The sequence below is a fragment of the Myxocyprinus asiaticus genome, chromosome 24 (assembly GCF_019703515.2).
Source record: "Myxocyprinus asiaticus isolate MX2 ecotype Aquarium Trade chromosome 24, UBuf_Myxa_2, whole genome shotgun sequence".
Lineage (NCBI taxonomy): Eukaryota > Metazoa > Chordata > Actinopteri > Cypriniformes > Catostomidae > Myxocyprinus > Myxocyprinus asiaticus.
The window spans coordinates 14,407,171-14,428,914 of record NC_059367.1 but is presented as its reverse complement, the minus strand read 5'-3'; the positions used below and the strand labels follow the sequence as shown (position 1 = coordinate 14,428,914).

The window sequence follows — 21,744 nt, the reverse complement described above, 5'->3', positions numbered from 1 at the left end:
GTATCAATTTTTGTCTAATAAAATACCCTGATGTAAATGACTGTAATGGCCGATAGTCAAATACAATTCAAATAAATACTATTTAGGAAATCAATCAGTTCATGTTTTGTCATATACAGTATACTGAATTAAAGAGGGGGTAGTTGTGTGTACCTGTAGAAGAGGTACTGGTGGCACAGCTCATGTGGAAGCCATTGTGTGGGTTTGTGTTGAAGATGTGGGACTCTGAAGGTAAATGACCGCCGCTGATGGACTGTTCCATTCTGTAGCTGTCACCAAAATGAAAACAGCTCTGAAAGTTGCCACGGTAATCTGTAAACACACACCCAAACAGAATATAAAAGCTTTGTACACACTATTCATCAATTTGACGTCTTAAGATAACTCATTGTTATTCACATTCAAATAAGTGTGTGATGTCAATAATTCTGTTGTATTGTCAAAACTTAAAGCTAAAGTGTAATTTCTGCACTACTAGTGTCACCAAATGGAATTGCAAAAATAATTCACTAAACACTCACTTGTCTGTCATTGGTTGGAAAACAAAAAACAGACAGTCCTGCCCTCAACTCATGCCATTAGCTGACCCTAATGTTGCTATGTACCTGTAGGGCTGGTCAGGATGCTCAAACAAACAGTGCAATGTTTTAAAAGTGCCACAAATACACAGTGATACTCTAAATGGTTTACTTATAACTATTTCTCACTTTTAAATTGTGAAAAACACACTTCAACTTTAAAATAGTTGTTAAACAATGGCAAAAATAATCACATCGAGCTAGTATTGTCTTTATTTCTATTTTTTCTTTAAAATGGCTTCCAACAGCATTCAACAAGTAGTCTCCCTCACATGGAGGTCTTTGAATTGAGGTGGTACACACATGTACATCTGTGTTCTGACAGGGGAGCAGAGAGTTTCTCTCTTAGAACAGTTCTTTTGACAGACAGTTTAGCTGTGTTGGGATGGGTGGTTTCAAGCTTAGAGCAAAAAGCTTCCTCTTGTGGTTCCAGGCTTCTCTTTCAGTCCACATGTTCTGGCTAATGCACAGTGTACTGCAGAGAGAATGTCAGTTCTCATACTGATGTGGCTCTTTCTGACATGTGTCTATCTCCATGTGTTTGCTTTATGCTGAAGTACTCAGTTGCTGATATTTTAAACAGGTAGGCTATATTCCATTGGGTCGTGAGTAAAGACAGGGAACCGTGGGCTGTTAGAGTTTTGACTCTTATCAATGGTGCTTGCTCTGGCAAGCATCACTATTATTATTGCCCATATAGTACCTACTGTAAGGGATTTCAAAAAACACCTAACCTTAAAAGGGATAGTTCACCCCAAAATGAATTTTTTTTTCATTTACCCACCTTCATGCTGTCTTAAACTCGTATGACTTTCTTTGTTCTGCAGAACACAGACAAATATATTTTGAAAAATTGTGTTTTTGTCCGTTCAATGGAAGCCAATAGGGTCCAAAATTTTCAAGCTCCAAAAACAACATAAAGGCAGCATAAAAGTAATCCATAAGACTCGAGTAGTTTAATCCATGTCTTCTGAAGCGAAACAATCAAATCGATTTGGATGAAAAACAGATCAAAATGTAAGTCTTTATTCACTACGAATCATAACATCCAGTCCAACTGGAACACAGTGCAGGCTTTTAGACAGTGATTCTTTGATGCTACCAATGGTTGCCAGGTACTCAATTCCAGTATCACTGTACATCAATAAGATGTTGCATTTTCATTTTCGAGTGTTTACCATCAACCTTTTGCTGACCGTGGTACATTTTAAATTGCCCAAAAAACTCAACCCACGACTCTCATTTTAACTCGTGTCTGCAATTTTAAAATAGTTCAATTGGATGTGAAAACCACAAACCTGGCAACACTGTTGTCTGGTTTGTGTACAGCATTCTGCACATGCATCAAGCATGAGGAAGTGTGAACGAGTCTCTCTCATGAATGCGCCAAGAAGTGTGCAGATGTCAAGGTTTATAGTTTATCGTATCGCTTCAGAAGACATGGGTTAAACCACTCAAGTTTGTTTTTTTCACCTTTACGTCCTTTTAGGAGCTTGAATGTTTTTGACTTCATTGACTTGCACAGACAAAAACACCTCATACATTCTTCAAAATATCTTCATTTGTATTCCACAGAAGAAAGAAAGTCATACTAGCTTGGGGTGAGTAAATGATGAGAGAATTTTCATTTTTGGGGAATCTATTATTTTAAGTATTAAACTCTCCCCGCAGTGTTTATGTTACTGACATTAATGACACCTCATATCATGTGGCTTGTGGAAGAGTGGTGTATTATTACTTTTCTAGGTGACTGTATGTATGATTTATGCCAAGTGGATGATAAAACGTGGAAAAAATCCCATAGAATTACACTGAAAAAGGGACTAGAGCCATATTCTGGGATGAAAAATATCAAAATCTCCTTTGGCACGGGCCAGTAGTAACCACCTCGCAACCACCCAAAACACCAAACCATTTTGGGGGTGGGGGGTCACGGGAGTTGAGGTCACAAGTATAATAGTCCTCTTTGGTCCTTTAATAAAGGTGCTGAATGCAAATATTTTCTGAATAAAGGCTTGAAATGTGATAAAGGCCCAAAAGTTTTTAATTTTTGGTTTTAAAAGATACATGTATTTCACACAGTACAAAACAAACACTGTGTCTGCACTGCTAGCAATTTGCCTGTTTCAGTCATCTTTTCTTTCTTTTTTTGTGCTGTCTCAAAGAAAAGATGAATATAATTTACATTTATTTTCATCATTGATGTATCTGTAAAATGACATGACTGTGTCAGCTGGCTAGCAAAATGAAAGTACACAAAATTATTTACTGCCCTCAAGTTGTCCCTCAGTGTTTTTTTCTCCCAGTAGAATCTTAACACAATATTTTCTTCAAGAATCCTAAAGCTGCTCTTTTCCATACAAAACCAGTTCATATTGACCAATGCTGTCAAGGTCCAAAGAGAGAAAAAAAAAATCATTATAAAAATACCATAAAAGTAGTCCATACAACACATAGCTGTTGTATGGCCCCAGAATGCTTGGAATATAGTGCACTTGTCATATGGACTACTGTTATGATAATAATAATAAATAATAGTGCTTTCTAGTATTTGTCCTTTTTGAAGCTTGACAGCTCGTGCTCACTATAAACTGTTATTATATGGAATAGAGCTGCTTAAAATATCAATTTTTATGTTCCAAGAAAAAAACAAAAAAAACAGCATATGGGTTTTGAAAAACATAAGGGTGAGTAAATGAGTGAGTAAAAGTACGTTTTCCATTTTCTGGTGAACTACTTTAACTGATGGATCTTAGGAGATGCTGTACAAAAAAAGACAATTAAATTATTTTAAATCTTAAATTGATTTTTAATTATTACCTAATAATATTTGCATTAAGAATATATGACACTGTCCTTGCCTAAACATAAAAGCACAAAAGTCAAGTCACAGGTCTTCCCATGTTCTAGTTTTAATCTGAGGGTGATAACACTCTACTTTGTGGTTTATATATATATATATATATATATATATATATATATATATATATATATATATATATATAATTTTCTTAGACAATATCAAGAGAATTTTCTAAAATGCTACTTTAAAAGCCTGCCATATTACCACACTCATTCAGTTCCTTTACAATATACACACATTCACTCTTTGTCTTAAGCCTGATTCGCTGAAAACGAATCCGTTAATGTTTTCACAGTTATGAATGACATACAAATCACGTACTGTAAATTACATATTTTAAATTCAAAACTGCAATTTCGCCAAATGGTGACTAGTTTGCACCCTTGGAAATTACTGTTGGTCTGTACAAAATTTCAGTCATAAAACAGTGGTCAAATATTGCATGTTTAGTTAGATACTTACATTGTACATGACACAAACACTCTTAACCTGAACTGCTTGCTGATGCGTGGCACTGGAATAATCCACAAGGTTCCCGCTTAGCGTCTTAAACTTAAGTTTCATCGATTTGATTGGCTATCTCATATGACATTGACGAGCGGTGTTAGACTACTGAGCGTGGTAAAAATGAAACTTTTTTTAAACCATTATGTTATGCCTGCAGCAGGGCATAATGGACTACAGCAGAACAGCAACAAGGATATCAATTATTGGGAGAGACAATCTGGCCATATCTGATTATTGTAGTGGACTTTCCCCCTTAAAGTATATTGTGGTTATGGCCCTGATTCAAGTAAAGGTGAGAATACTCAAAACAAGGCCAATATACAGTAATCAGACCAACCTAAACTCAGAAATGACACAGAAGGTATCGTACCCTCACTTGTAGGCAAGTTGTGGAAGGTGGTGTAGGGCTTATGGTGATTGTGAAGATGTTGCTGGGTAAAAGAAGGGTTCTGTTGCTTTTCTAGTGTCGGTGGAGGAGATGTAGCAGCCTTCAACAGACTGGTCCCTGGAGAAAGCAAAGCTCCAGACAGCCTGGAATAGAGAGAATGAGTGGTAATCAATAGAATAGTAAGAGATAAGCAGGCCAAATATTATACTTTATAATTCCCATATTTTCCCATCTATCTATCTATCTATCTATCTATCTATCTACAGTGGCAAGAAAAAGTATGTGAACCCTTTGGAATTAGCTGGTTTTCTGCATTAATTGGTCATAAAATGTGATCTCATCTTTATCAAAGTCACAAGTACAGACAAACACAATGTGCTTAAGCTAACAACAAACAGACAATCATAATCTTTCATCTCCTTATTGAACACATTCCATTAAACTTTCACGGTTCTGTGGGAAAAGTAAGTGAACCCTTGAATTTAATAACTGGTTATATAATAACCTCCTTTGACAGCAAAAACCTCAACCAAGCGTTTCCGGTAGCTGCGGATTAGACCTGGACAACATTCAAAAGGACTTTTGGACCATTTTTCCTTACAGAACTGCTTTGGCTCAGCCATATTTTTAGGATGTCTGGTGTGAACGGCTCTCTTGAGGTCATTCCACAGCATCTCTATTGGGTTAAGGTCTGGGCTCTGACTGGGCTCCTCCAAAAAGTGGATTTTCTTTTTTTAAAGCCATTCAGTACTGGATGTACTTTATTGTATTGTCCTGCTGCATCACCCAACTTCTACTGAGCTTCACACAGCCACCAGCACCAGGATATCTTTTTTTAAATTTAAATTAATTAATTTTTCATTTTTCAAATTAAATTAATTTAATTAATCATTAATTAATGATGGCAAACGGTCCAGGACCTGAAGCATCCCCAAATCATGATGATCCCTCCACCGTACTTCACCATTGGGATTATGTTTTCATGTTGGTATGTAGTGCCCTTTTTTACGCCATACGTAGTGCTGCGTGTTCTTCCCGAATAATTCAACCTTAGTTTCATCAATCCACAAAACATTTTCCCAGTAGCGTTGTGGAGTGTCAAGGTGGTCTTTGACAAACTTCAGGCGTGCAGCAATGTTTTTGTTGGAAAGCAGCGGCTTCCTTCGTGGTGTCCTGCCATGGACACCATGCCTGTTTAATGTTTTCCGCATAGTAGACTCATGAACAGAGATATTAACAAGATCCAATGATTCCTTCAAGTCTTAAGACATCAATCTAGGGTTTTTTACCTCATTGAGCATTCTGCGGTGTGTTGTTCTTTGAGTCATCTTGACTGGACGGCCACTTCTAGGTAGAAGATCCACAGTACTAAATCATCTCAATTTATAGACAATTTGTCTAACTGTGGAAAGATAAATATCTATGCTCTTCGAGATAACTTTGTAACCCTTTTCAGCTTTATGCAAAGCAACAATTCTTGATTGTAGGTCCTCTAAGAACTCTTTTTTGCAAGGCATGGTCCACATCAGCAGATGCTTCCTGCGAATTGCAAACTCAGAATGTTAGAGTGCTTTTTTATGTAAAAGTAGCTCTAACCCACACCTTCAATCTCGTTTCATTAATTAGATGCCAGGTTTGCGAAGTCCTGACTCTAATTGGCTTTTGTTGACGTCATTAGCCTAGGGGTTCACATACTTTTTCCAACCTACACTGTGAATGTTTTAATGATTTATTCATTATGTATAAGAAAAATACAATGATTTGCATGTTATTAGTTAAAACAGATTGTGTTTGTTCATTATTGTAACTTAGATGAAATCAAACTAGATTTTAAGACAAATTTATACATAAATACAGGTAATTCCAAAGGGTTCATATATTTTCCTTGCCACTGTATCTATTTATCTGTCTTTTATAACCTCACCCCATCCTACCCTTAACCCTGGGAATGATCTGTAAAGATTACTGAGAAAAGAGTCACATAGCCTCAAGCAAAACATAATTTATTTATTCAATCCATTATTTTTTATTTACTCTTTAACACGCTTCATCCTTTTCCAATTCTTGTTATAATGGAAAGTCATAAGCCTGGTTTTGATCGAGTACAAGTTCGTTGTTCACTCCAGATGCCACTTATACATAACATGCCCCTTACTTACTGTACACTATGACGGCTCTGGGGAAGTTAGGATAGCTTGATCATGCTTGCACACAATGGAACAAATAAAAGCTTTGTTAGTGGCATTAGATGCAGTTGTCACAAGCGAGTCTTCAAATATGCAAAACTAAGCAAGAAGCAGTGTGCCAATCCAACGGCCCCATGAAGCCATTCCTGCCCCCCTTGTCGAGGCTCTCTGCCTTCAATACACATATCAAAGAGTCATATTCAGAATTTCAGAAATGAACAAAGAACAAAAACAAACTCAAAAATTGCCTGTTTAAACAGAAGTATGACAAACAGATGCTCATCATGATCTACTTATGAAGCTAAATTAAAATGATATACACTGATCAGCCACATTAAAACCACCTGCCTAATATCGTGTAGATCCCCCTCGTGCTGCCAAAACAGCTCAGTGTGTCAGGGCGCATTGTCCTGCTGAAAGAGGCCACTGCCATTGGGGAATATCGTTGCCATGAAGGGGTGTATATGGTCTGCAACAATCTTTAGGTAGGTGGTATGTGTCAAAGTAACATCCACATGAATGTCAGGACCCAAGGTTTCCCAGCAGAACACTGGCCAGAGAATCACACTGCCTCCGCCAACCTGCCTTCTTCCCATGGTGCAACCTGCTGCCATCTCTTGCCCAGGTAAATGACATACACGCACCCGTCCATCCATATGATCTAAAAGAAAATGTGATTCATCAGACCAGGCCACCTTCTTCCATTGCTCCAATGACCAGTTCTGACGCTCACGCGCCCATTGTAGGCGCTTTTGGCGGTGGACAGGGATCAGCATGGGCACTCTGGCTGGTCTGAGGCTACATAGCCCCACACGCAGCAAGCTGCGATGCACTGTGTGTTCTCACACCTTTCTACAATGGCCAGCATTATGTTTTTCAGCAATTTGTGCTACAGTAGCTCTTCTGTGGGATCGGAAAAGACGGGCTAGCCTTCGCTCCCCATGCACATCAATGAGCCTTGGGTGCCCATGACCCTGTCGCCGGTTGTCCTTCCTTGGACCGCTTTTGGTAGGTACTAATGACTTCATACCAGGATCACCCCACAAGACCTGCTGTTTTGGAGATGCTCTGACCCAGTCGTCTAGCCATCAGAATTTGGCCCATGTCAAAGTCGCTCAGATCCTTACACTTGCCCATTTTTCCTGCTTCCAACACATGAAATTCAAGAACTGACTGTTCACTTGCTGCCTAATATATCCCACCCCTTGACAGGTGCCATTGTAACAAAATAATAAATCTTATTCACTTCACCTGTCAGTGGTTTTAATGTTATGGCTGATCAGTATACACCTCAACATGTAAGACATGAACAGAAGTCTTATAGTGTCGGAAATAAAAGAATACACTACACAGTTTCCTAAACTCACTGTGAATTCAGCAACAGTAGGCTGACATTGCTTGAGCTACTACACCAGCTACGATAAGAACTTAGCAGTGCGATGTTGCAGATATTGTTGGCTTTTGTGTGAATAATTATTTAAGTTCTTCATTTTGTCAGTTGCTTTGGATAAAACCATCTGCTAAATTACTAAATGTATGTATAAATTCTAAACTCAGTTTGTGCTTAGCAAAATTCGAAGAACTGCCCCCAGTGGACAAAGGGAAGTGTTTTTGAATGTAAGGGCACATGTAAGCTCCAGTTTTCAGGTGAAGTGCCCACAGAGGGGCGCCAATAGCAAGTTAAGCGGGTGTAAAATATGTAATGCAGTGATGAGAAATGCATATTTTATTAACTCTACCCCCAGTGATTCAGTAGCTTGATATATCCGGTCTCTACATTTCCTTCCCAGCAAAAGTCCGTACAATCATAACTTAGATGATTTCAGTAGCCAATATGGCATGTACAGCTATGAAAGGGTAAGCAATGTACATTTTCTGGAATTGTTTTCTTTTGTAAATGTCAAGTTGGCAGCAATAATAATAAGTAAATACAAAATCCTAAATAGTCAAAATAGTCTCTCAAGATCTGCAGCTTTGTCCAGTATACGCCAGGGTCTTAAATATAAGAATGGGTGCCCAGAGACACAGTTAAAGAGATCTTCAACCGAAAACTTTTGGTTTTGAAGCTGAAAGAGCAGTCCAGTATTTGAATTTGAGTGCATTTAAAGACATTATTCAGGCACTACATTTTTACATTTAGATAATCTATGGGGCATCCATTTTTTTTTTTTTTTTTTTTTTTGAAAATGCAAGTCTGAATGAACAATTTTTAAATATTTTTCTTAATGTGGGGATCTACCAACAACAAACAAGAGCACAATTTACACCACAACAGTGCAACATAATTGCTATAGTTAAATGGTCTGACTGCTAAATAAAGGAAGCATTTGTTCTCATTATAAACAGCTGACAACTAACTCTTTAGACCTATTAGTAATTTTAAAGTGTTGGTTGTATTTCCATGACATGCCAGAGATGATTACGTCTCTGAATTATTTTCACAAAATTTTACAATCTTTCCATTTGTTTATTATGAAAGGCTGGTAACATACTGCTTAAAATAAATAAATAAATAAATAAACAAGGAAAACAACGGATTATATAACAATTGATTATAATAGTCTAAAGGCGCTCTGGCAGCACGTTAACTGGTCCTATCTCATAGTTTGTCCTGCTCAGCTGAACCATCATAGTCAGACGTGTGCAGATAGTTTAACTTTGCTTCATTCTCTACAGTGTTTTATTGAAAGATACCGGTATCATCTATATTATTGTTTGTTGTATCTCTGCTATGGTCTACTGTTATTTAAAAAAATGCGTCTGCAACTCAGTACTTACATTAATATAAGGGCGAGATGCAACTGTAGTGCAGTGAGCGATAAAGGGCATAAATAAATCGAGTTCGGTGCTAGAAAGCCCATGTGCGCTTGCGGTGTACAGCTCCGTTCATTATGACAGTAATGGCATTTGATTCGAGCGTTATCTGTTGGCATGTCTCACGGCACTGGCTGGATGAAACATATTTGGATTCTGGTCCATCCAGGATGAGCCGGTCATATAATTGCAAACACCTTGCCAAGTCAAGTCATTTTTTTACAACACATAATTTCAAAGCAGCTTTACAGAAAATTATGCTATAAGAGAAAATGAAGCTGTAATGTCTGTAATGTCTTAGAGTTATCATAATCAGCCAACTTCTTTATTACTGTTCACTTTTTTTAAAAGACAAGAAAATGTAAAAGACTTATGAACACTGCTGCACTAAGAACATTTTCTAACACTCTTTTATAAAATTTCTAACAACTTTTATCGAATACTAATAACCTCAAAATGATGTTCCATTAACATTTACTAACAACATTTGTTCCTAACCTTTAAACTGTTATCCAAAGGAACATTCCCTGTTAGGTGGCTTATTCAAGGCAATTCCACCTTAAAGCTGGAGTGCGTAATATTTTCGATGTTAAAATATCCCTTTGCAGCCTAACTTGCAAAGACAACTATAAGTTAGCCATCTGTAGGTTGAGTTCCCTAGAAAGTGTAAACACTGTGTCTCTGTGGTGCTATCAAAACATTGCTCTATTTGTTTGAGCATCACAACCAGAGGCTGAGTTTCCCAAAAGCATCGTTAGCCAAGTATGGTCGCAAATTCCATCGTTACCAACATAGTTCAACGATTTGGTGTTTCCAAAAACCGTAGTTCCTACGAACATTCGCAAACAGCATCGCAAAGTTCTGTGGTTGGAACTACAGCTCTCCACCTGTGGTTAGAAGCATAGTTTCTTGTTAGTTTGCTGTGTGGACGTCATCTGACTTCGCTGAGGCTTCTAAATCTTTCATTCCATATATATATTTTATTCTGTCAAGCCTTTGACCATGTTTACATGCACTTTAAATGAAAACTGCTTATTCCAGTGTTTGGCAGAAAGTGGCGTTCTGAAACATCAAGTAAACACAAATGCAGCTGTTTAAGAGATTAAAGGCTGTTAAGAGAAAAGCCCTTTAACACACGTGGCTTCTGTCAGAGAACACAGCTTATGTGTCCATGTTAAAGCATAAGTGGTGTTCTTATAAGTTTTTGAAAAGTTTGCATGTGCATATGTGCTAAAGTGTGTCTGTAAATCCCCGAAGTCTATTGTAGAGGGAAACCCCACTACTGAAGCGCAATGTATCTGTCATGTTTACATAGTGAACACAGCTTTCATGTCTTCAGCAAATTTCTTGGATTAAACATCTTTCTGGTGTACGTGTAAATGAGCTAATATAATTTGATCTCTGCAAATCTCCCCGCATAACGTCATTAATAACAGCTCTCTATTGTTAAAACAAATGTGGTTTGAATGATGGATGTGCGACATAGTAAGTACGGTAGAAACAGTCATGACTAGCATTTTACTATGGTGGTTAAGCAGTGAGTTACATAGTTGTACTGGAAACGCACCCCAGCCTGATACAGCAACATTGGCTAAACCAGTGGTGTGAGTTTGGGGCGGAACTTTTTGTTTGTCCAACCAATAGCAGATGGGGGAGTGCTCAGGAAACATGGTTGAAAACAGTCCTTATTTTTGCAATTTCCAATGGTGATGCTAATGGCACAAACATTCCACAATTCTCCTTTAAAGAATGTATATTAAACATAAAACACACATAATATATAGCATTTAAAGTTTTACTATCACCCACAGAGTTAAGACCCAGCGAAGCGCTAATTTAGAATTTGGATTCGTAAGACCTGATAATAATTTTTATTAATTCTTCAGTCCTTGTGTGGTAGTTGTATTTTACATCATTAATTTGCCCAGAATCTGATAAGGACTTCCTAGGCTGTTACATCTGTTTAACCATTATGTCGTTTTTCACTGTTAGCCAAATCCACATTCCAAGGACTCAGTTTCACCACAAGTGCATAAAACATTACAGATTTTTAAACTGTGCTCCGATGTAACCCTGTGAGTCACAGGTCTCTCCTTGCACAGCCATATTTCTCCTAAGGCATCGGAAACATATTTCACAAACCCTGCACCACATATACGATTAGGAATTAGCATTAGCGGACTAGCTTGTGTCCGTAATGTATGTAGTAAACCTTTTCCGATCCAGTCGCTGGCTGTTATTTGATGCGCGGTCATGTGTTTCTGTGGAGAGCACGGCAGTAACGTTCCCCCTGAGAGCTGCTGTCAGCACAAGCTCAGGAAACAGTTATACTGTTCATATTTTTACAAGCAGCCTCTATGTGCAGCTAAAGTGAATCATGCTTTAATCACTGCCAGCTGTACCTAAGGCTGTAGGAATGAGGGGAATCTTTCATATGTAGGATTAATCTCCCTTCAATATGTACCCTCACAGATCATCTTCTTTTTTGCAGGCTCTTTCTAGCTACAACACACAATGACCCTTGTGGCTGCTGTCTCTCACTTTGTAAAAGTTATATGGCCTCTGAGATGCAGATCACCCACAAGTTTATATCCATATAGAAGCTTTAGAAGTGATGGAAAAGGGTTTATACATTTGACTTGCTGTCTGCAATGGTGGCTTTCAAGTGTGACACTAGACTCAAGCTTAAAGTTCCTCCCTAGACCAAAATATGGAAAGAAAAGTGGATTTGAAGTGGAGGATTGATGCTCAAAGAACTGTCAAAAGTTTGTTGTCCACTTGAACACAAAACTGTTGTGCAACATTACACAATCTCAGCCAATGAAAATATATTTAATGTTAAATGTACAGTTAAGTGGAAAGGGATTTTGGACCAATGAGATTTCACAATGGGCGAGGCTAGGTGCAATGGCATTGAAATAGAAATTTAGCAACTGACAAAATATTCTGTCACTCATCACTGTCAAGGCTGATTAGGACAAAAACTTTTCAAGGAAGAGATACTGTAGCTATTATTCCTTGTCGCATCATGTATTCTTATCACAGTGCATTGTTTCACAGTGTTAGTTTTGTGATTGCGTGGATACTACAACGCACTTCTTGAAGTTTGGTATTTCATTTAAAACACTGCTAAAATGTATAGAAAAATGAATGGGGTTCGAAATGGCAGCAATGCAATTTTACTCTACTTTACAACTACAGTTAAAGATGGCATGTGTCATTTCTGTGGCCCTAGCTGCACCAAACAGAATTCCAGTCTGTTTGTTCAAGTGGCCCAACACGCAGTAGCAACATTGGCTCAACCAGTGGTGTGGGTTTAAGGGCAGGACTACCTGTTTGTTTGATCAATGAAGATTCAGGGATGCAAAATGCTCACCTTTCAGCTAAAGTCACCTTTTCTGAAGCTAATTTGCTCAAATTGTTTGGTGAAATGTTCTACATTTTCCTTAATAAAATCACTTGAAAGGGTTAATTTAAGCCTAAACACTTAAAGGTGGGGTGTGTAATATTAATCGAATACACTTTTTGTCAAATTCCATGAATATCTCTTCAAGTTCCACTAGCTGTCCATTCAGTGTTTGTGCTGAAAAAAAATCTGGTGTTTGTACACAGCCCTGGCTCTGTAAATTGGAAAATAAACAAAGTGGATCAGACCGATCCACACAACACTGTTGCGATCACACAGCATTGGCAATGGGCGTGCATGAATTTGGGGGGGGCGGAGCTTCTGAAGGAGCACTGAAGGGAGGGGTGTGTTTGTTTGGCTGAGTTCAAATATTAATAGTCTTTCTCAGGAATCGCTAACTCCACCTTTAACATGAAAACCAGTTGAACTGTAACACCGGCAATGTTATTAGACAAGCCTCTGCAATGCTTTCTGTCCGGAGTGTTTATGTTATAGTGGTCTTGTTTATTACAATGTTAAACATTTATCATCTTTTATTTAGAATGGCCTATTTATTCATAGGGAATCAGACAGTATGAAAGGGCGTGATGAGTCTGAGGGGTGCTGGCAAAAGTTGTTTGAAAATATACTTTATTTTTGTAATTCCGTTTGGTGCCACTAGTAGAGCAGAAACAACACACTCCACCTTTAAAAAAAAAAAAGCTTTAAATACAACCAACAAATAAATATAAATTATACATCTGGAACACCTGCTATAACTTTCTCACCTTTCCAATGCTCATGAGTAATGAGTTTGCATCCCTGAAGATTGGTCAGTGCCACAATGGTCAGCACCACAATGGGGAGTGTTTTGAAACTTGTTTGAAAAATTAATTATTTTTTCAATTAGTTAGTGTCATTTGTGGCACTGAAATTACACTTTAAAGCTTTAAATAGTGATGGGAAACTATAGAAAATGTGAGTTCTGATGAAAAGTGGTAAAGATTTGATAACTTCATAGGAAAGTCAAATCATAATGTCCTAAACCTGCATAGTTTACTTGTGAACTAATTGTTTACAAATGGTGTTTCTTCAAAGTAGATTGAGTAATAAAGTTGAAATGTGTAATGCTAAGTGTGATTCAGTGAATTTGACTCCATGGGAACATGTGAATATCCCAGAGCATAGCTCAGTTGACATGAGTCAGTCCTTACTCAGCAGACTCGATTCAGTGAACTTGAGTCTTCTGGATATGATTCACTGGACGTGGTCCATGTAAAAGAACACATTTACTTTACGTCTGGCTCAGAATGTAACCACCAAATGGATCTAAGAGCTGTGTTTCAAGCAGGACATAGTAAATTAGACCACAAAAAAAATTTGATGGATGAGAGCGAACCAGAACTGGTTGTTTGAACTCACCCAATAGCTCAGGGATAGCTCGCCCAAAATGTCATCGTTCTCTCACCCTCATGTTGTTCCAAACCTGTGTGAATTTTTTTCCTTCCATGGAACACAAAAGGTGATGCTAGACGCTATGTTAGTCTCAGTCGCTTTCACTGAATCTTTTTTTGCATACAATGTAAGTGAATGGTGACTGAGACTGAACATTCTGCCTTTAATCTCCTTTTGTGTTCCATGGAAGAAAATAAAGTCTTGGAAGATTTGGAACAACATAGGATGAGTAAATGAGGACAGATTTGTTTTTGTTTTTTTGGGGTGAACTATCCCTCACCCTCATGACATCCCAGATGTGTATGACTTTCTCTCTTCTGCTGAACACAAACAAAGATTTTAAGAAAAATATCTCAGCTCTGTAGGTCCATCCAAAGCAAGTGAATGGTGGCCAAACCTTTGAAGCTCCAAAAAGCATATAAAGGCAGCGATATGATAGGTGAGGTTGTAACATCTGAGTTTGTTACCCATCCTACCAACCACCAGAGGGAGCCCTCTCCCGAATACTGATCATCATCCATTTCTTCACTGCTCATTTCCTGTTCACCATGTATATAAGCCATGCGTTCACACTCTCACTTTGTGAAGTATTGTCAGTTTACCCTGCCTTAGTGAGTGGTTTCCATTGCCACTGTTTATTGATTCATGTTATGACCATTGCCTGTTTTTCTGGATTTACTGCTTTTTGGATAACCCTTTGTTTTGTTTGCCTGGTTGGACTGTCTATTTGGTTTATTGGATTTATCTGCCTGCTTTTTGACTATGTCTCTCTGCCTGCTGTTTTGGATTGTTTGCATGTGTCTCTTTTAATAAACTCCCTGCACCTGGATTCTAACACCATCTCCATGGCCAGTTCGTTACAGAATACTTCACCTACCATGGATCCAGCGGAAGTCTCACAGCTCCAGGCTGAATTTGCACACTAGTGCGAGGTTTTAAAGGGTTATCAAGACCAGCTGAACAACATACGAGCTGCCAACGAATGTTTGACTCACTACATTCACTCATTGCCAGCTCCCCATGCAAAACTGGTAAGCCTTGCTCTTTGTCAAGTTTGATGGTTCTGCTGAGAAATGCCGGGGTTTTTTACAACAGTGTAAAGTTTATTTCTCTAATCAACCTGAATCATTTAATCAAGACGCCAAGAAATGTACCTTTTTATGATGGCTCTGCTTACCGGTAAAGCATTTGATTGGGCCGCCGCTGTTTGGGACAAAGATCCTCAAATCCAGACCTCGTTTGACTACTTCGTTCCGGCCTCAGTTTCACTCTGCTTTTAAGTCTACAGTCTCGGTACAGGCATCCACTGAATCACCCGAACCTATGCAAGTTGTTTACGGCCATGTTTTTATGGAGGAACGCCAATGTCGACGTAACTAAAGACTTTGCTATTCTGTGGTGAATCAGGTCATCTCAATGCTGCATGCCCACACAAGAAATCAAGTTCCCTTGAATCAAGGCTGAAAGTGAGTACTACAAAAGTTAATCACCTATCCTTCACAGTTTTCTGTTGCCTGTAGAAATCTCCATTGGTGATCATATAAAATGTTACAGCTTTAGTGGATTCTGGGGCTACTGTGAATCTCATAAATCAAGAGAATGTACTAGAACTCAAAATACCCACCATTTAATGCATTCCAACGATTAACATCACAACAGTTGACAACGCTCCCATTGGTACTGGTATAACCCAACAAACTGTTCCCATAACCATCAAGATTGGACTTTCATGTGGAGAACATTTCGCTATGTCAAACTCACCCAATCACGCTCTTATCCTGGGTCATCCTTGGCTGGCCATCCACAATCCTATCTCCTGGAACCAGAGTGAGCTCACGAAATGGTCTAGTTTCTGTCATGAACATTGTCTCCATGTTGCTGTCTCCATGCCTTGTCTTACCACCAGCATTGAAAGCCCTTAATTCCAAACAGTAACCATGATTCCCAAGGAATATGCAGAATTCAATGAAGTTTTTAGTAAGGTCAAAGCTACTCGACTTCCTCACCGTCCATGGGACTGCGCTATTGAACTTCTGCCTAATACAGCTCCACCGAGAAGCAAGGCTTATCCATTTGCCACATCCCGAGACCCTAGCTATGGAAACATACATCGAGGAAGCCCTTGCCACCGGTTATATCCGTCCCTCCACCTCTCCAGCAGCTGCAGATTTTTTCTTCTTGGAGAAAAAGGATGGAGGTCTACGTCCATGTATCGACTATCGAGGCCTGAACTGTCACCTTGAAATACCGTTACCCACTGCCACTCATCCCCTCAGCCCTTGAACAACTCCGTGAGGCTAAGATTTATACTAAGCTCGATCTAAGATGTGCTTATAACCTCATCAGAATCAGAGGAGTGGAAAACTGCATTCATCACCACCAGGGGGCACTATGAATATCTGGTCATGCCGTATGGACTTGCTAATGCCCCCTCTGTGTTCCAGTCTTTTGTCAATGAGATTTTCAGAGACCTATTGAATCGGTGTGTGGTGGCCTACATTGATGACATCCTCATCTACTCTCAAAATAAAGAACAACATATCCAGCATGTCAGGACAGTCCTATCATGTCTCCAGGAACACCAGTTATTTGTCAAGGTAGAGAAACGTGAGTTTCATATCTCCCATACCACATTCCTAGGTTATAATATCAGCTACCAAGGTGTAGAAATGGATGTATCTAAAATCACAGCAGTTACCGAATGCCCTTAACCTTCCACAATCAAAGAACTATAGCAATTTTTGGGCTTTGCCAATTTCTACCGCCGCTTCATCAGAAACTACAGTATCATTGCAGCACCACTCAAGTCATTGCTCAAGGGAAAACCCAAAAAGTTACCATGGAACAATGCCATATACCAAGCCTTCGTCTCCCTCAAATCAAGCTTCACGACCGCTCTTATACTGAAACACCTCAACCCCAATCTTCCTTTCATCATTGAAGTAGACGCTACTGATTGTGGGATTGGAGCGGTCCTGTCACAACGTCACGGTACCCCAGGCAAGCTTTACCCTTGTGCTTTTTTTCTCCAGAAAGTTAAATTCTGCTGAACGAAACTATGATGTGGGGAACAAGGATTACTTTCCATGAAGGCGTCACTGGTTAGAGGGGGCAGTCCACTCATTCCAAGTTATCACTGATCACAAGAACCATGAATACATCAAGGCAGCCAAGAGACTGAATCCACATCAAGCCCAATGGTCCTTGTTCTTCACCAAGTTCAATTTTACCGTTACTTGCTGCCCTGGCAGCAAGAATAGCAAAGCAGATGCCCTTTCATGCAGGCGTGATCCAACCACATCCTGGATCAATCCTACCACCATCTGTCATCATTGCACCGATTAGTTGGGAGATCATGGAGGAAATACAACAGCACGAACCGTCATCACCTGACTGTCCCCCAACCAAGCACTTTGTACCACAAGCTCTAAGTCTGATAACTATCCAATGGGTCCACACTTCGAGCACAGGACACCCTGGCATCCAAAGAACTATCACACTGGTATTCCTTCTGGTGGCCATCTGTAATGTGATGTTACTAACTATGTGAAGTCTTGTCAAGTTTGTGCACAATAAGACCCCCAGGGAACTACCCACAGGATTACTCCAACCACTGCCAATACCCCAAAGACCATGGTCCCACCTGTCCATCGATTTTGTCACAGACATGCCAAACTCCAACGGATACACCACCATACTTGTAATTATTGACCGATTTTCAAAATTATGTAGACTTATCCCTCTCAAGGGTTTACCCACGGCTATGGAAACTGCTAATGCTCTATTTCACCAAGTATACAGAGTCTATTGATTACCAGAAGACATAGTGTCTGATTAGGTTCATGTCCCGAGTTTGGCAGGCATTCTGTAAGCAACAGGACATCAATGTGAGTCGCCCCTCAGGCTATCACCCCTAAGCCAACGGACAGGTGGAATGTTTAAACCAGGAGATAAATTGTGCATATTCGGCCCAGAATTCCCTCACTCATACCTCTATGGGACTAACCCCCTTCCAATGCGTGCTGGGATACCAACCCCTGATGTTCCCTTGGTCAGATGAACCTTCTACAGTGCCAGCGGTGGATGATTGGATTAGGCGGAGCGAGAGGGTGTGGGACAGCGCACATGTCCGGCTACAGCGAGCGGTTCGAGCGCAATGCTTTCAGGCTGACCGGTGGAGGTGCCCTCACACCAACTATCAGCCTGGACAGAGGGTCTGGTTATCCACAAGGGATCTCAAGTTGGGGCTACCCTGCAGGAAGCTCAGTCCAAGGTATGTGGGTTGATTGACGGATAATTCTTAAATCCAGTTACTTACCGATTAGAGCTTCCTGCTAACTACCGCATCTCTCCTTTCTTCCATGTGTCCTTTCTGAAACCAGTCCACCCGGCATCTGGCCCTGGAATCATGAATCCCGAGCCTCCGCCTCCATTGGAGGTTGATGGAGCACCTGCATATATGGTAAGAGAGATCATGGACTCAAGGTGACGAGGGAGCCAGATGTAATACTTGTTGGACTGGGAAGGCTATGGAGCAGAGAAGAGATCGTGGGTAGCCGCCAAGGACATACTGGACCTATCCCTGATCCAAGAGTTCCACCAAGCTCATCCTAATCATTCAGCAACATGACCCATGGGACATCCCAGCAGAAGAACACCAGGAGTTGCTCACCAGAGGGAGTTCTCTCCCGAATACTGATCATCACCCATTTCTTCACTGTTCATTTCCTGTTCCTGTATATAAGCCATGCATTCATACTTTGCGACATATTGCCAGTTTACCCTGCCTTGCCGAGCGTTTTCCATTGCCACTGTTTATCGATTCATGTTATGACCATTGCCTGTTTTTTCTGGATTTACTGCTTTTTGGATAACCCTTTGTTTTGCCTGGTTGGACTGTCTATTTGATTTATTGGATTTATCTGCCTGCTTTTCGACACTGTCTCTCTGCCTGCTGTTTTGGATTGTTTGCTTGTGTCTCTTTTAATAAACTCCCTGCACATGCATCCTAACACCATCTCCATGGCCAGTTCGTTACAGAGGGTGAGAAACTTTTTTTTCTTTTTTTTTTTTTTTTTTTATTTTTTTTTTATATTGAGTGTAAATTTATAACATTTATGCTTTGTTATATTACCCTGGAATTAGTTTTAAAAAACTAATTACCACCGCTGCGAGGGGGTTTCAATTACAGCTGCTGAGAGAGTGACCGTAAATTTGACATCTCCCATTTTACTGTCTTAATCCACCGCTCTCTATTTTAACCACTGAAGTCTTATGGATAACTTTTATGCTGCCTTTGGATGATTTCTAAGATAGCGCAACAGATGGCAGCCACGGAGTGGAGCTCTCCAATTCTGTTGTTTGTTTGTTTGTCCTGTGTTTAGTAATCTCTTTCCAATCAGTTTTACCAGGGACAAACTGCTGAACATTCTGCAGCACATACCAGACAATCTTTTCCCTGTTTTTGACTATTTGGATGCTTTGCTGGACATTTTAGTCGAGGCACAGCTAAGTTGTTTAAGAGACGCATGCGAAGGTAACGAGCTGGCGCGCTGGTCATGCTTCGTCAGCGCGGCTTTTGAACAGCGCTGCCGAGTATCCATCTAGCGACTCTCTGCTCTCTTCCTAACAAAACAGACGAACTACATCTCCTCACCTGTACAAACAAGGACTTTTCAACCTCTGTTACCTTGTGCTTCACAGAAACCTGTCTGAGTGAAGCCATTCCAGGCAGCGTGTTACATCGGCCGAGCTTTCAGCTGTTCAGAGCAGATCGCATCGGAGTTAATGAGGAAATTGAGGCGCTGGAACATGCTTTTACATCAATGAAAGTTGGTGTACAGATGTAACAACATTAAAGGAAAATGTGCTGACCTAATTTGGAAGTGCTCTTTATTAACTAAGCCTTTCTACTCTCCGCGGGAGTTTTCCTCGTTTATTCTGGTGAGTGTTTATATTCCACCACACACGTGCATGAACGCAGCGCTGCAACAGCTGGCTGATCAAAACACAGACATGGAACAACAATAACTGAGTTATTATTATTCTTGGGGATTTTAACAAAGCAAACCTCACACGTGAACTGTCCAAATACAAACAACACATTATATGCCCAACCAGAGACAGAAATATACTGGATCATTGCTACACAACAATAAAGGATGCATATCGCTCTGTCCTTAGAGCAGCTTTGGGATTTTCTGATCACTATCTGGTTCATTCTTCCAACCTACAGGCAGAAACTAAAATCAGTTAAACCTGTAGTAGAGATTGACCAATGAAGCAGAGCTGGAACTACAAGCCTGCTTTTACTGCACCGATTGGAGTGTTTTTGAGGCTGCAGACACCAGTCTGGACATAGTCACAGATACTGTGACATCATATATCAGTTTCTGTTAGGATATGTGCATTCCTACTAGGACTTATTTAACATACAACCATGACAAACCATAGTTTACAGCAGAACTCAGGCAGCTTAGTCTGGCAAAAGAGGATTCTTACAGAGGTGGGGATGAAGTCTTGTACAATTAGGCCAGGAACACACTGAATAAGAAAATAAGAGTGGCTAAAAGAAGCTATTCTGATAAGCTGAAAACTTGTTTTTCAGCTTATGACCCTGCATCAGTGTGGAGTGGCCAAATTACTAGTTACAGGACTCCTACCCCCAACACTGTAGTGGACCAACAACTGGCTGATGACCTTAATGTGTTCTACTGTAGATTTGAAAGGACCAGTCTCACACCCCACACCTGCTCTGACCTTCACTTCACACAAACATCATCACCTCCTGCTACTCAACCTACACTTAAGATCTGTGAAGAGGTGTGCCATGACTTCTGAAAACAAAAGTCAAGGAAAGCACATGGCCCAGATGGTGTTTTACCCACTTGTCTAAAATCCTGTGCTAACCAGCTGGCCCCCATCTTCACAGTGATCTTCAATAGATCACTGGAGCAGTGTGAAGTCCCATGTTGCTTCAAACACTCAATCATTCCTGTCCCAAAGAAACCCAAAATCACAGGACTTAATGACTACAGACCCGTCGCTCTGACGTCTGTGGTCATGAAATCATTTTAGAGACTGGTGTTGGCCCACCTGACGGACATCACTGGATGCTTTCTATATCCCCTTCAATTTGCTTATTGAGCAAACAGGTCTGTGGATAATGCAATCAACATGGGATTGCATCATATCCTGCAACATCTGGACAGACCAGGGACATATGCAAGGATCCTTTTTGTGGACTTCAGTTCAGCTTTCAACACCATCATCCCAGCTATTCTCCAGCCTAAATTACACCAACTCTCTGTTCCCACGTCTATCTGACAGTGGATCACCAGCTTTCTGACAGACAGGCAGCAGCTAAGGACCCCTCTGTCAAGCTGCTGAATTTTGCAGATGACACTATTGTCATCGACCTCACCAAGATGACGATGAGTCTGTATACAGAAGGGAGGTTGAACGGTTGGCTCACTGGTGTAGTCAACCTGGAGCTGAACATGCACAAAATGGTGGAGATGATTGTGGACTTTAGGAGGAACACCCCAACATTGACCCCCCCTCACCAT

The 21,744-nt window shown here is 40.1% G+C and overlaps 1 protein-coding gene across 1 annotated transcript in view; it reads right to left on the bottom strand.

The window, feature by feature from the left end:
- The window catches only part of LOC127415071 (zinc finger protein GLIS1-like), a 129,524-nt gene that overhangs the window by 1,377 nt on the left and 106,403 nt on the right, over positions 1 to 21,744 (bottom strand). The window contains exons 9-10 of the mRNA XM_051653560.1: positions 4,319 to 4,479; positions 154 to 312 (exon numbers count right to left, since the gene is read on the bottom strand). Coding sequence (XP_051509520.1) covers positions 154 to 312; positions 4,319 to 4,479 — 320 coding nt within the window. The remainder of the gene's footprint in view (positions 1 to 153; positions 313 to 4,318; positions 4,480 to 21,744) is intronic.